This window comes from Morone saxatilis, unplaced genomic scaffold (assembly GCF_004916995.1).
Source record: "Morone saxatilis isolate NCDOM2014 unplaced genomic scaffold, NCSU_SB_2.0 Contig4, whole genome shotgun sequence".
NCBI classification, from domain to species: domain Eukaryota; kingdom Metazoa; phylum Chordata; class Actinopteri; family Moronidae; genus Morone; species Morone saxatilis.
Genome location: NW_023339984.1, coordinates 1,888,888 through 1,902,507, shown reverse-complemented (window position 1 = coordinate 1,902,507; position 13,620 = coordinate 1,888,888). Strand labels below are relative to the sequence as shown.

Here is a 13,620-nt window from a genome sequence, read left to right as displayed (position 1 = left end):
AGTTTTTCCACTGTTAAAATTTTGCCTAAATTTGGAGTGTTATTTAGCCAACTTCCTGACTAGCTAGCATGACATGGTACCAATGGATGCGTTATGTCATCTATACCAGTATCTTCACTGGCTTAAAAACAGAGCCTGCTACAGCCTCTGAAAGACGGAGTGGAAGAGGTGAGGATAATGGGGTGGCCCTGTTATCAACTAAAGGCTGACTGCATTCAGGAGGGGTGCTCACACTCACGCTATTTCTTCTTTTCTTCTTAAAAATCCTGTTTGAGTCCAGAATTTGCTGTTGTGGTTAAACCAGTGGCTGTCAAACTGTGGGGCAGACCCAATGGGGGTGCATAGAGCAGCATTTTAAGCACTTTACATTCCTTCCAGTCTTATGCTAAGCTAGGCTAAACATGACACCAGCTCTGTACTTAACACACAGACATAATGATACAGATCGGTATTGATTTTCTCATCATGATTGTATTTCCCACTATTTCTTAAAATATTATCCTCATAGACTCCACTTTATAACGGCTACCTTTGATCCTCACTGAGTGAAATAGTGAATGCTCCTAGAATGTTTGTATGAGTTAGCTGGTGTGAAAGTAGTCAAATTTAAAGACAAAACATGTTTCCTCAACCCACCTTGGTGGCCAGTGAGTGTGAAGCTCCGGCCTCTAGCAGGACAGAGGCTGTCTCCACCTGCCCCTCCCTGGCGGAGATGTGGAGGGGGGTGTAGCCGTTGGTTGTGGCAGCATCTGGATGAGCCATGTGTTGAAGCAGCAGCTGCACAATCTCTGTTTTTCCCAGACGGGACGCAATGTGGAGGGGAGTCTGGTCCTCCTAAAGACGACATGAACATTTAGTCATTGTGCATGGTGGCAGAACACTACAGTAGAAGGTGTTTCCTAGTGTGCTACTATAGAGAACAGCAGTCTCACCCGTGCCCTGGCGTCCACTATTGCTCCGTTCCTCAGCAGACATCTGACCACCTCCACCTGTCCTGCCCTGGCTGCCATGTGCAATGCTGTTTCCCCACGCTGTATGCACAACACACGGCAACATATGGCTCAGCAGAGTCAACACACACACATATTTAACTGAAATATGCACATGTTTAAACCAGCTGACTGATCACTGTAATATGTTCACACACTTTTGTCACTTAAAAATAACTGCACTCTCATGTCCCCTCTCCCTCTCCCTGATCGGCTTGTCACTCACAATATTGCTGACGTCGGGCGACGCTCCGTTCTGCAACAGCAGCAGGACGATGTTCAGGTGACCCATGAAGGCTGCTACGTGGATGGGAGTCAAACCAGACTGGAGGGGAAGTAAAAGCAGAAGAAACGGAGCGAAATGTCAGTCATGTCAAACATCAATTTCTTACTCAAGGAGAGCTCATCAAATTTATTAAAATACAATATAGAATAGATTGTCATGCACATTGTCCAATTTTCTAACGCCTTATAGGTCTCCCCCACCTGAACACTGAATCAGCATGTCAATCTTAAGTTATAGTCATTAATTAAATAGTACTGTTATTAATATTAATTGAAATCATAGCTGTTTTAACCTAAACTCATTAACCTCCTGTATCCACTACTATTCTAAAGCTCCTCTCTGGATGGTTGGTTACGGCAGACATGTGATAGCAGCTCAGTTATGTGACATACCTCTGTGATGGCCTGGATGGAGGCTCCATATTTGACCAGCAGCTCCATCACTTTCACTCGGTTCTTCTTACAGGCTATGTGCAGTGGAGTGAAGCCATTCTGTCGGAGAAACGTGGCACACACACAACAATATTTAACATAAATAAATGTTCACTTTAAAGCATCTAAGCCCTGTAGCTTGACCAAAGAATCCCTTTGAAAAGAGGATTGTAAAAGTCACACAATCTCTCTGCATCGTACCAGCGCCCTGGCGTTGGGGTTGGCCCTCTTGTCTAGAAGCAACTTGGTGACTCTGTAGTGACCGCAGTGGGCTGCCACATGCAATGCTGTCAGGTAGTCCAACGTGACATCATCAACAGGAGCCTTATGCTGCAGGAGGTGTTTGACACATTCGACGTGGTCGCCTTGTGCCGCCATGTGCAGTGGAGACAGCCCATTCTAAAATGTGAAAGAGAGACCATTTAGTTTGATGGAGATAAACGCTAAGGGGGGTTTCAGATGAACAGCTGTGAGGCTGTGTACTGTAGAAACTACCGACTCGTAGATCATTGTTGTGGGTGTACATGAAACCATGATTTCTAAAATGACCTTCTGATTGAAAGAAAAATCCATTTAAGAGTGTAAGTGTGCCTCTTTTTTCATGAAGACCTAGCTCGCAACTAGCTGGTGCAGCACTGAGCAGCTAAAGAGCCAGATGTTTTTCTCAGGAGCTGGTGGGAATGGAAGCAGAGCTAGAAAAAGAATGAGTATTAGACTTACATTCATTAGGTGGACACAAACACAACTTAAAATGAATGCTAATGTTGCTCTGTGTGTCTGCTGAATGTATAAATAGGCAATCGCTTGCTAACTCGTTAGCGAGGCCACTTTATGTCAGATATGTATATCTTTATTAATCTGGTGTGGCTATACATTTTGACAAATAAAAGCAGGTCTCAATTAGAGGCCCAGTCTGCATATTACAGCAATTCTTTGGCTGTATAAAACCTCTTAAAGCACACTGGGCTCTGTATACCCGGCACTACACCACTGAGTTCTTGACCGTACCTTGGTCCTGGCCAGCAAGGGTGCTCCTCTCTCCAGCAGCAGCTCCACAGATGTATCATGTCCACTCCGAGCTGCACAGTGAAGGGGCGTCAGACCATCCTACAGAACCAACAACAGTGATGTCATTCAAGTACTTCTTTAACCAAGTTAGTCTGATCAGTTGAGGTCAGTGGTTTAACCTGAGTCCTGTCCTCCCTACAGGCTGGATGTTGGTGTTGCCAGATTGTGGGTTAGAATACAGCTAATATCACACGAGTGTCATGCTAGCTGGTACTGGCAAAATAACACCACGCAGAGGTCAGGATGACCAGTGTGATACTGAACTTAATCCACTGACCCACTGATGCTAAACCGAAAACAACAGCATTAAGCTCATATTCACATCTGTCTCACTAGTAGAGATCATATTTTCATGTTTTTCATGATACTTACCCTTGTTTTAGCGTCAATCTGAGAGCCACGGTCCAGTAACAGGCCAACCATGTTAGTGTTACCACGCTTGGACGCCACATGTAGAGGAGTAATGCCATTCTACAGGGGGGGAAACATTACTTTTAGTGGAATGTAATTTGTCTTAGTTAGACATTAAAATACCGACTAACTGAATCCACACTCTGAAAATACTGCATACTGTTGCGTATGAGGGGAGAATGTTATAGTATTTTATTGTATATATACTATACTAATGTATAGTAATCTAAAAATATGAATCATATACACAGTAAAACAACAATTAAATGTAAAATCTCATAATCAATTAAAAAACCTGTTGAAATAATATATACCATGAATGTTAAAATGTAATATATTAAGTACTATACACAGTACTGCTGCTCCAACAGTAATACTAAGTATATATAGAATTTAATTTACAGTTTGATCTATAATTTAAAGACAAAAAATAAAATAACAGATGCCAATTACTGTATATCCAATTCATTAATTATTCAACTAACACTTTAAACATATTTCCAAATAAACTCCACATACATTTCAATTTTGTCTTGTTCTTTTCGATTCTATGCTCTCATGTTGTTATTTACTGAAAGTAGGTTTGCATATTTTGTTGAAATCCTGTTACTATACAAACACACCTACAAACTAGTTTATTCATAATTTCTCCTTAAACCAGTAGGTGAGGATGGTTGGGCTCATACAGACAGAAGATGAGTCCATTCTCACAAACATTTGAACCACACAAATCTCTGAAACCTCCTTGTTAGCCACAAAAGCAATCCCATGAGGCTCAGGAGAAATACTTCTTCAGTACATACATGTACATGTAAAAGAGCAAGATGTGTGTTTTTCTTTTTCTTGTTTCTCGCAGCGTGGAAGGTGAGAGAGCTATTTTTATCTATATGGCTAAAAATAAGACCTCTGAATCTGTTTTGTGGATGATTGCAGGGACAAAACACACATCTGAATGGCCAGACATGACAGTTAGCGATGTGTAGCTGAGGATTAGGAAAGACAATGCCTGGCCTTTTCAAAGGCTTGATTAAAAGACGAGGACCCGCTTGTAGGTTTGCCCAGTGCTGCTGGACTATTTTATATATATCAATAGCCCCAGATTTAGCAGACAGGAACAGTGTGCAGAAGTTTCAATTGTGTTTTTCAATGCACTGATTAGACCCAAATAACTCCTCAGTGTGGGGTCCTACCCTTGCCGTGAAGTCGACTGCTGCCCCTCGGTTCAGCAGGAGCGTGGCCACATTGACGTTGCCATAATGGGCAGCGATATGCAGGGGGGTGAATCCACTCTGGAAGACAGACAGGAAAGAGACAGACACACAGAGAACAGCAGAGAGGTCAGACATCAGCTGTTACTTCATGTCCTTGACTCGTGTCTCTTGATCTTTAGTCTCCCCAGCATGCAGCATCAAGCATCACAGGTGAACAAAACTAAACTGAAAGCAAAGAAAACATAAAAGTTACAGTGAAAAAAATAACTCAAAATGTTTTAAAATATTTAAGACAGGATGTGTAGCACCCATACACACAACCCCAAAACACACTCAGACATGTCACTTCCATGCAGTTGATCATCCACAGAAACAAAAGTAAAGGTTTTTCCCTCGGATTCAAACCCCAATAAGAAACGAAAAGCAGAACAGATAGATGTACAGTACACACAGATTGTCATCAAGATTGACATGAAGATGGAGAAACAATATTAGCTACCCAAACAATACCAAATTATAGTAAAATCATAGTGTCACATAAGGAGGACATTTCTGATCAACACCAAAGTGCACTATGTTAACTGTACATCATAGAAGTATTAGAGTTAGCAATGAGAAGTATATGAGAAAAGTTAGAGATTGCAGAGCAGGTTGGAGTAGTTGTGAAATTCTTGCCTTACCTTGCCGTTCTGTAAGTGTGGTCCGATTTAATGTGAAAAAGTTGTTTACAAAAGTGTGAAGAATACAGTGACTAACGTGATGGTTTAAAAACTTCACACAGTCAAAAGCTTAGAATGGTGCAAATTAAGGTAGCGTGGATGCAACATGCTATTCAATGCCAAGTCTCTGGCCAAGCAGGTCATATTGTTAAAGCTTAATAAGCTTCCCATGCCATTATTGATTTGCATTGTTTGTAGTAGTAAAAGAGTGAAAGTTATATACCACTAATTGGAAGATCTTCTATAGAAGAGCATGCATTTGAATTACTTGCTCAGGAAGCTGTTGAATATGGATGACCAGGGCTGCCAATATTGCAATATCATTTGCCAATTTCAATTTTCCCATTGTGTGTACATTAAATAAATGATTGATGATTTAAAATTAAAGTGAAACATTTTATCGGCAAACCATTTTCTATTTACTTCAAAGTAAAACACTGCCATACAGATTAGGAATGAAAATGACTATTCACTTGACTTTTCAAAATGGCAGACAATGTATTGAAAGTTTTTGTTTTGGCAGTATTTATGCATTTTCCAATATTTCATTTTAATTTCAATTTCATTCTATACCATGGGCACACAGATGGAAAATTAAATTCAATTTGAGTAAAACAATTTCATTTTTATTTTGGCAGCAATTGACTTCCACACATGAAGAAGTATATTGTATGCAGTATACTATAATATTTGCAGTTATTTCACCAATACTGTTTTAAACTAGGTAGTTCATAGTGCATCTCTAGAAATCATGCAACATGACATAAACAGACAAGATTACAAGACAGACTAGTGGACAATATACATTCATAGCTGTACTTAAAATGCATCAGCACAGTATTCATCAAATCAAAACCTTGCAGGAGGGAAATGTAATCATTTAAAACAAATAAATAAACCATACATCTCAATAATGATGTTGTTTATAGATATTCATAAGGGTCACATATGACAAAAACAAAAGGGGCTTTCTGAGCCGGTGAGAGAATTAATATAAACTGGAAACAAAGAATGAAAATGCATACAGAAAGAGTATGAATAAACTAAATTGAAAGCCAAAAAATAAAGATAAGCAGACTGTGTGCGGTGCCTGAGCGCAGGACACACGGCAGTAGCTTCGCCATTCGTGTCAGCCGTGCATGTTGACCTATCATTATACCAAACCAACAAAAACAGTGGGGAAATGAACCAAATGATTCTTTATTTTCACCATGCAGTGCTGTGGAAGTGGAAAAAACAAATGGTGGAAGGAAAGAAAAGAGAAATAACCAAAGGGATGGGACTGTATAGTGAATCTGTGGAGAATTAAAGGAGTGTGTGTATACCTCAGTAGTCCTATTGACCATCATCTGAAGCGGGAGGAATGAGGGAGGGAAAGATCAGTTCAGTTAACACATTACTGCACTGTAGCTCAGAGGCAGCTGTGCAGTCAGATACTGAGGTGGCAAGCGACACGGCTGGGGTGGGTCACTTCCTTTAATGTGATGTCTCAATGCAGCTGATGTCCAGTTCGCACAGAGGGGATGTTTATCCAAGACTAGTTTTTCAACAGTTCAATCAATTTTAAGCTAACTAACTAGCTAATTATTTATCAAATACCCATTTTTTTTAAGTAGTTGGGTCATATACACATACCCCCTGTGAATAATTACTCCACTCTACGTACTCAGCAAGTTTATCTAAGTTGAAAGGTAATAATTGTTCACTGCATTTTTTCTTCCAGATAAGTTACCTTATGTCAAACCTGGGGGTTTGTTTACAACCTGTCTGATCACATTTCTGCTTGTGTTTCTTACCCCGTTGGACTTTTAACAATATCACTGCACTCTGTAACAGCTACATTTTTAAATAAGAATCTTGGTTTAGTGAACAGAGATGTAAACAGACCATTTCAGATAGCTGTCACTGGACTGCTTTCCCAAGGTATTTGATTAACTCTGTGTGTGACAGCAATATGTGTTTTATGTGTACTTGTGTTTGAGTGCGAAAGTACATTCTGCCGTTTATAGCCGTTCTCTTCTGGGCCTCTCTTATGACTCATATTGAGCTGAGCTGCATCCCAACAGCTGAATCACATATGGCTTTATACTAAATGCATGCATATACCCTGAGCTTCCGCCGCTGCGTTTTGTTACATAACAACATAATTGGTGCCTTGTTGAAAGATACTGTTGCTACTGTAAAAGCAATGTTTCACATTCAGCAAGACTTATAAACAGTGTAATAAATCATCTTCACTCCAGCCACGTCACTTAAAGCCACTATCAGAGGAAAAGTCAACTAAACACATCAACAGGTAACTGTGAATTCCCACCAATACAGGATTGACACTTTAAATCTTAAATACAACCTCCATCCCCCCATATTGGTTGCATGCAGCCTTAAATATCACCACCATACAACCTGCAGACAGTGGCACACTCCATGCAGTGGACAGTGCTACACTTAGACACCGGTGCAGCGAGGTAGGAGGGGGTGATAGGGGGAAGTAGCGTGTGAGAGGTAGCATTTAAAAAGAGAAAGGAAAAAGAGGGAGAGACCCAGTTAGTGGCAGGACCAGGAGTGACGTGGTGGGAACATAGACACTGAATGAGGGAGAGGAAGAGAGAAAAAGAAAGATGCACAGACAGATGGAAACACCAACACGCTATACACAGGTATACAGCTTCATGGGAAAAATACATCACGACAAATTAGTATATTTTGGGAGACACTATTTACACCTAGTGTGATAGGTATCTGGACATTGTATCTGGATAAGGAAAACTGACACCACAACTGGGTGATACAATGACATCCAATCTGCCAGACCACATCCAGAGCTGACAGAACTGTGATGGTGATCTGCACAGTGTGTTCACAATAGTATTTGTAAGGCATTGTTTAGACGATAACACAACACTGAATTTTCCTTCCTGTGTCGATGTCATTGCCATCCAAATCATCCTGATCTGATGCACCTATCATCAGGACATTCATTTTTGCTGGTTTTCTGCCTTCCAAAATGGCTACAAATGATCTTTAGAAGACAACAGACATTGTATCAGAAGAGACTTCAGAGATACTATCCATAGTATACTGGAGCTTTCATCAAAACATTAAATATAGTTTGTTGCCTCAAGTCTGTACAGAGACAATATCTCTGAAGTCTTTCCTAAACAGGCCTTATTCCTTGTGAGGACCTGATCCTTTGCCACAGACTATTTCAGGGCTTCAGCTTGGGTAGGTTTGAGTATGACTTGCAACATACTTTAAATGGCAAAAAGACAATGTTGATTAATGCTGTACTTATCTACCTCTAACTTGTCAAAACAATGACATGGCAATGACATGATGGTGGCATATGTAATTTCCTCCAATTCCAGTCTACTTCTAAGGCTCTTCTAAGCCTATTTCTGTTCATCTTGAGCCAGATCCAAAGGATTTCCATTTAAATGTCTAGTGCCAAATGGGTAAAAACACTGGGACTGAGGGCAAATGCTATATCACTGTGGGTAGAAAGACTGTCATCTATGGGGACAGAAACATCATACCACAAGTCAAAACCTTTATATTTCAGAAAAATGTGTAGAAGTACCATCATTGTGGAAAGAAAAATCTTCCTGGTAGGAAGATGTCTAATCACCGTGGGCTAGAACAGCTTAGGAAAACCACCACCGTGATTAGAATGATCATGACCATAGGTAGAACTGTTTTCCCATACATTACAGTTGTGTATAAAAATGTCAAGACCTCGGGTAGGTAGGAATTCCATCGCTCTTGGCTGAGAGATCATCACTGTGGGTAGAAACCTCATCACTGAGTCTACTAACGTCATCACCATAGGCAGTAATGTCATTACTACAACTACAGCCCACACATAAGAAGCCCACACAATAGGACTGTAACATCACCTTGATCCATGTAATTGTTTGTTGCCAGCTTTCCACCTACTCGCCTACTTTGCATAATGAGCAAGAAAAATTAGACCCTGTGATTATGAAGACAGGATGTAATGAGAACAGCATGATCAGATTGTTGATTATCAGGATAACTTATCCAGATACAGATCACATTTTAATAGCAGATGTAAACAAGTTCTTCCTACCCAAAGACTCTCACAGGACCCATGGGTGAATCCCAGTGTTAGTAAGATAAGTAAGATAAAATAAAAGATAAGGCTAGACTGCCTTTCAATGATTTACATTCTGCATTCTGTACCTCAAATACCACTAGATCCTATTCAAGCCAAATCCACTGCAGCCTCTTATAATTCATAGATTTCACAACAACAGTATGGACACATTGACACAAACGCGTGGCATCACATTAGCTTGACTTCCACACATGCCAACCATTCGGAGTCAAACACTGCTATGGCCGTACCTTCGACTGGACGTCAGCGTTGTGGTCGTTCTGGAGGAGCAGGGCGGCCGACTTGGTGTCATCCTTGCGGGCAGCAATGTGCAAGGCAGGCAGGCGGACCTTGCCTTTTGTATCATTCTCCAGTAAGATAGAGACCACCTGGTTGTGGCCCTGTTGGAGGGCGATGGCCAGAGGGGTGAAGCCATCCTGGATTAGGGAAGACGGGAAAAGAAGGTAGAGGAGAACAAAGGTTCAAAGGATTAGATACATCTAATTTTCAAGAAAACCTTTTTAATTTGTGAAATGTCTAGAAAAGTGTTGCTGTCAATTTTATATGATTATATTACCATAGGTAATATTTTATATAACCTATACACTAATACAGTACAGCTTCCTGCATATGTTTCAAATTAAAAGCCTACTAAGACAGGGAAGGTCTATGCTGTTTGAGCCATGGTATGTTTTAAATATAAAACTTCAACATGGGATATTTCACTGACGGTTGGTTAACAGTAATTGAAAAACACTTTTCTAGTCATGCTTGCAGTGGGGCTCTTGGTCAACTATGGAAGCCGAGAACAGCCGAGAACTCACAAAAAGTGACAGATTCATTTGCTCACACCTTATTTTAGCCCTTAAGATTACGGTCATGACTGGCTGCTGGCTCACTTTGGACAGTATCAAAATAAATATTAACTGGCACAATGCAATGCTATCCTCCATACATTGTCCATTATGCTGAACAAACACAACATGTATAATAGCTATAGCACTCCTTATCTCCATATCTATGATAAACATTAGAAGTATTAAGAGTAAACCACGTTTTTTCCCCTTGTGATACCAGGTTGATGATCTCTTTGTTTCTGCATTACAAAAAAGCACGGCCACTCTCGGTTTCTGTAGTCAACCACTTTGGTCCAGACTAAAATGTCTTAACAAATACTCGATATATTGCCATGACATTCTGCACGGACATGTTCCCCGCAGATGAATCCTATTAAGTTTGGTGATACCCTGACTTTTCATTAGAGCCATCATTAGGTCAAACTTTTCAATAATCCAGTGAAATTTCTCAACCTATAACAGGGGGAATAAAACCAATAACTTTAGCCATACTAGCAGCCCGGCTCTAGGGATGGTAATGTTCATAAGTCATTAGACCCACCAAATTGTGTGTCTCGACAAATACTGGATGGATTGCCATAATATTTTGTTCAGACATCATTATTCTCAGACAATGTTTCCCCATGACTTTGGTGGTCCTATGACATTTCCTTTAGTGCAACTAGCATGTTGACATTTTTTAGGCAGGGTGGAATGTCTGGATCTCCTGACTGGATTGTCATGGACTTTGGTACAGACCTTCATGTTCCCCTAAAGGTGAATTGTGATCACTTTGAAGTCTGAATTAGCACCATCATCAGATTTTGTCAAATACTTTGATTTATGACCAAATACCTGGCATAATAATGGCATTTCCATCAGCCTCATATATTATATGTTTATTATAGAATTACTTGCCAGTATACTGTATGTGTGATACCAGTCTCACCTCTGTAGCTGTGCTCTGGTTGCCTCCATTCTCCAGCAGGTATCGCACTACATCCAGGTGATTCTCCTGGGCGGCCATGTACAGCGGAGTGAATCCATTCTACAGCACAAATACAAGAGGTGACCATTAAATTACAGGTCCTGAAAAAAACTTCTGCTGTATTTACTCATCCAAATGCCACCCAGAATCCAGTCACAGCTCTCTAACATGATATTAGTGATGAGTAATACAAAAGGTGCAGTTGTCAATGACTTTTAAGAGGATGCATGATTAAACTCAAGCGGCAGAGTGCAGAGGCTCACCTGAGACTGTGCATTGATGTCAGCTCCTCGTTTGACCAGGATCTTCACTACTTCAGCCTGACCAGCTAGAGAGGATATGTGCAGTGCTGTGTTTCCTTTCTGGGTTAAGAGAAAACATAAAAGGACAATCAGAAGAAGCATTCAAAATAATGATGACCAATAGAAGGTGCCACACTTCATGTCGGTATTGTTCTTTATGGCCTCACTTTAAAATTCACCATGTTTTGCTAAACGGCTCCACTGTGAAGTGATGCTCAGTAATAATGAACAGCTCTGATGAGTATTGATGGGTCCCAGTTTATTTTAGCAAAGCCTAATGAATCTATTGCCGACACACAGCTGTGGTTGAAAGTAGAATCTCTGTCAGATGATTAAATTCCACATAATTTTGATGCCTCTCCAATCATCCTTTATAGCATATGCAGCTAACAGGCCAAAAATATATTCTGAAACTGTATTTATTATGTTTACTTGCTTGTCCCCTATACTTCTGGGTGCAGTATAGTATTGAGAGCTCTGACACTAAGCGTACTCATGAATACACTCAGTTATGTATTACATATCAAGTGATAATGATAGCTTATTTCAATTGGCAACTGCCACATTAAAACAATTTGTATTCCAATTTCTAAAATGGTCCTCTTAAATGTTCCCTTAATGGTACCCTGTGGAGTTTTTACTGCTAGTAATTCTAACTCTTAGAGTCGCTCCCCATTATGTTTTCTCATGCACAAGGATGCACATGCAAGCTAGGGCTGCACAACTAATCAAAATATTAGCGAAATCAAAATGGCAAATTGCAGAAGCTGCAGTGTTTTGATAAAAGTAAAAGTGCTGCAGAGATACCCTGGCCTACAAATCTTAAAAGATAAGTAAGAAATTAATTTGGTACATCAACATCAATAAAGAGGTATGGTATATCATACTGGCATATGATATTAACATATTAAAATCACAGTCACATGAAATAGCAAAACATCAGTGACACATATGTATGCATATGACACGTTTAGCAACTGTTGTGTAATATAAAGTTGCATTTTGGAGCTACACCAACAAGAGTGACAACCTACTCCGTAATGAGTCGGGACCTTCTCTGATTGCAGGAGTCGGAATGATTAGCATTGCGTGAGCATCAGACCTCCATGTTCACTACTGCCACTACGCATATCACTTTCCTTTAGTGCTCCACTTTCTCCTTAGCTCCATTTCTACACTCTGAATCATCTGTAGAAGCTTGTTTTTCTCAATGATGTCCTAAACGGGGCGGCTGTGGCTCAGAGGCAGAGCGGGTCGTCCCCCAATCAGAAGGTTGTTGGTTCGATCCCCGGCTCCTCCTGCCACGTGTCGAAGTATTCCAATTCGATCTTGGCTTGCACATACAAAACTGGAATAAGTGATGAAAAAATATAAGAGAAATACAGAACAATAACAGTCGTCGCAAGCTTCTACAGATGACTTCAGTGTGTAAGAAATGAGCTAAGGAGAAAGTGGATTCAACTAAAGGAAAGTGATATGCGTTAGTGGCAGTATGTGAACCATGGGGAGGTCTGATGCTCACGCAATGCTATCTTCCTGACTCCTGCAATCAAGAACGGTCCGACTCTATATACGGGGTAGGTTTGTCACTCTTGTTTGGTGTAGCTCCAAAATGCAACTTATAATATTACAACAACAGGTTGCTAAACGTGTCATATGCATTACAATTGTCATCTGATGTATATTAGCTATTTCATGGTGACTGAGAATTTTCAATTATTGTATATCATATGCCAGTATGATATTGCCGGACCTCTTTATTGTATGTTTGATGTACTGCCAATTAATTTCTTTTACTTATACTTTTTTAGATTTGTGTAGGCCAGTGTGTATCTACTGCACAACTATTTAACTTTTATCAAAACACTGCAGTTCTGCAAATTTGTTCCATTTTGATTCGCTAATAATTTTGATTTAGTTGTGCAGCCCTAGCTTGCATGTGCATTCCTTGTGCATGAGAAACATAATGGGGAGCGACTCTAAGAGTTAGAATTACTAGCAGTATAATACTCCCACAGCCCGGTACCATTAAGGGAACTTTTAAGGAGGAGCCATATTTAGAAATCGTGGGTATTAACAAATGTGTTTTAAAGTGTGGGCAGTTGCCAATTGAAATAATGCTACATTATACACTTGATATGTTAATTACATAACATAGCAGTGGTATTCATTTGAGTACGCTTAGTGTCATGGCTCTCAAATAACATTATACTGCACCCAGAAGTTATAGGGGACAAGCAACGTAAACATAATATAATACAGTTT

General features: G+C 40.1%; 1 protein-coding gene across 11 annotated transcripts in view; it reads right to left on the bottom strand.

Annotated features, from left to right (window-relative positions):
- The window catches only part of LOC118338487, a 197,083-nt gene that overhangs the window by 41,308 nt on the left and 142,155 nt on the right, over positions 1-13,620 (bottom strand). For all 11 annotated transcript variants that reach the window (XM_035675792.1, XM_035675787.1, XM_035675791.1 and 8 more), the window contains 11 exons: positions 11,317-11,415; positions 11,015-11,113; positions 9,481-9,666; positions 4,376-4,474; positions 3,147-3,245; positions 2,715-2,813; positions 1,908-2,105; positions 1,668-1,766; positions 1,216-1,314; positions 933-1,031; positions 637-834 (listed from right to left, as the gene is read on the bottom strand). In XM_035675792.1, the coding sequence (XP_035531685.1) occupies positions 637-834; positions 933-1,031; positions 1,216-1,314; positions 1,668-1,766; positions 1,908-2,105; positions 2,715-2,813; positions 3,147-3,245; positions 4,376-4,474; positions 9,481-9,666; positions 11,015-11,113; positions 11,317-11,415 (1,374 nt within the window). The remainder of the gene's footprint in view (positions 1-636; positions 835-932; positions 1,032-1,215; positions 1,315-1,667; positions 1,767-1,907; positions 2,106-2,714; positions 2,814-3,146; positions 3,246-4,375; positions 4,475-9,480; positions 9,667-11,014; positions 11,114-11,316; positions 11,416-13,620) is intronic.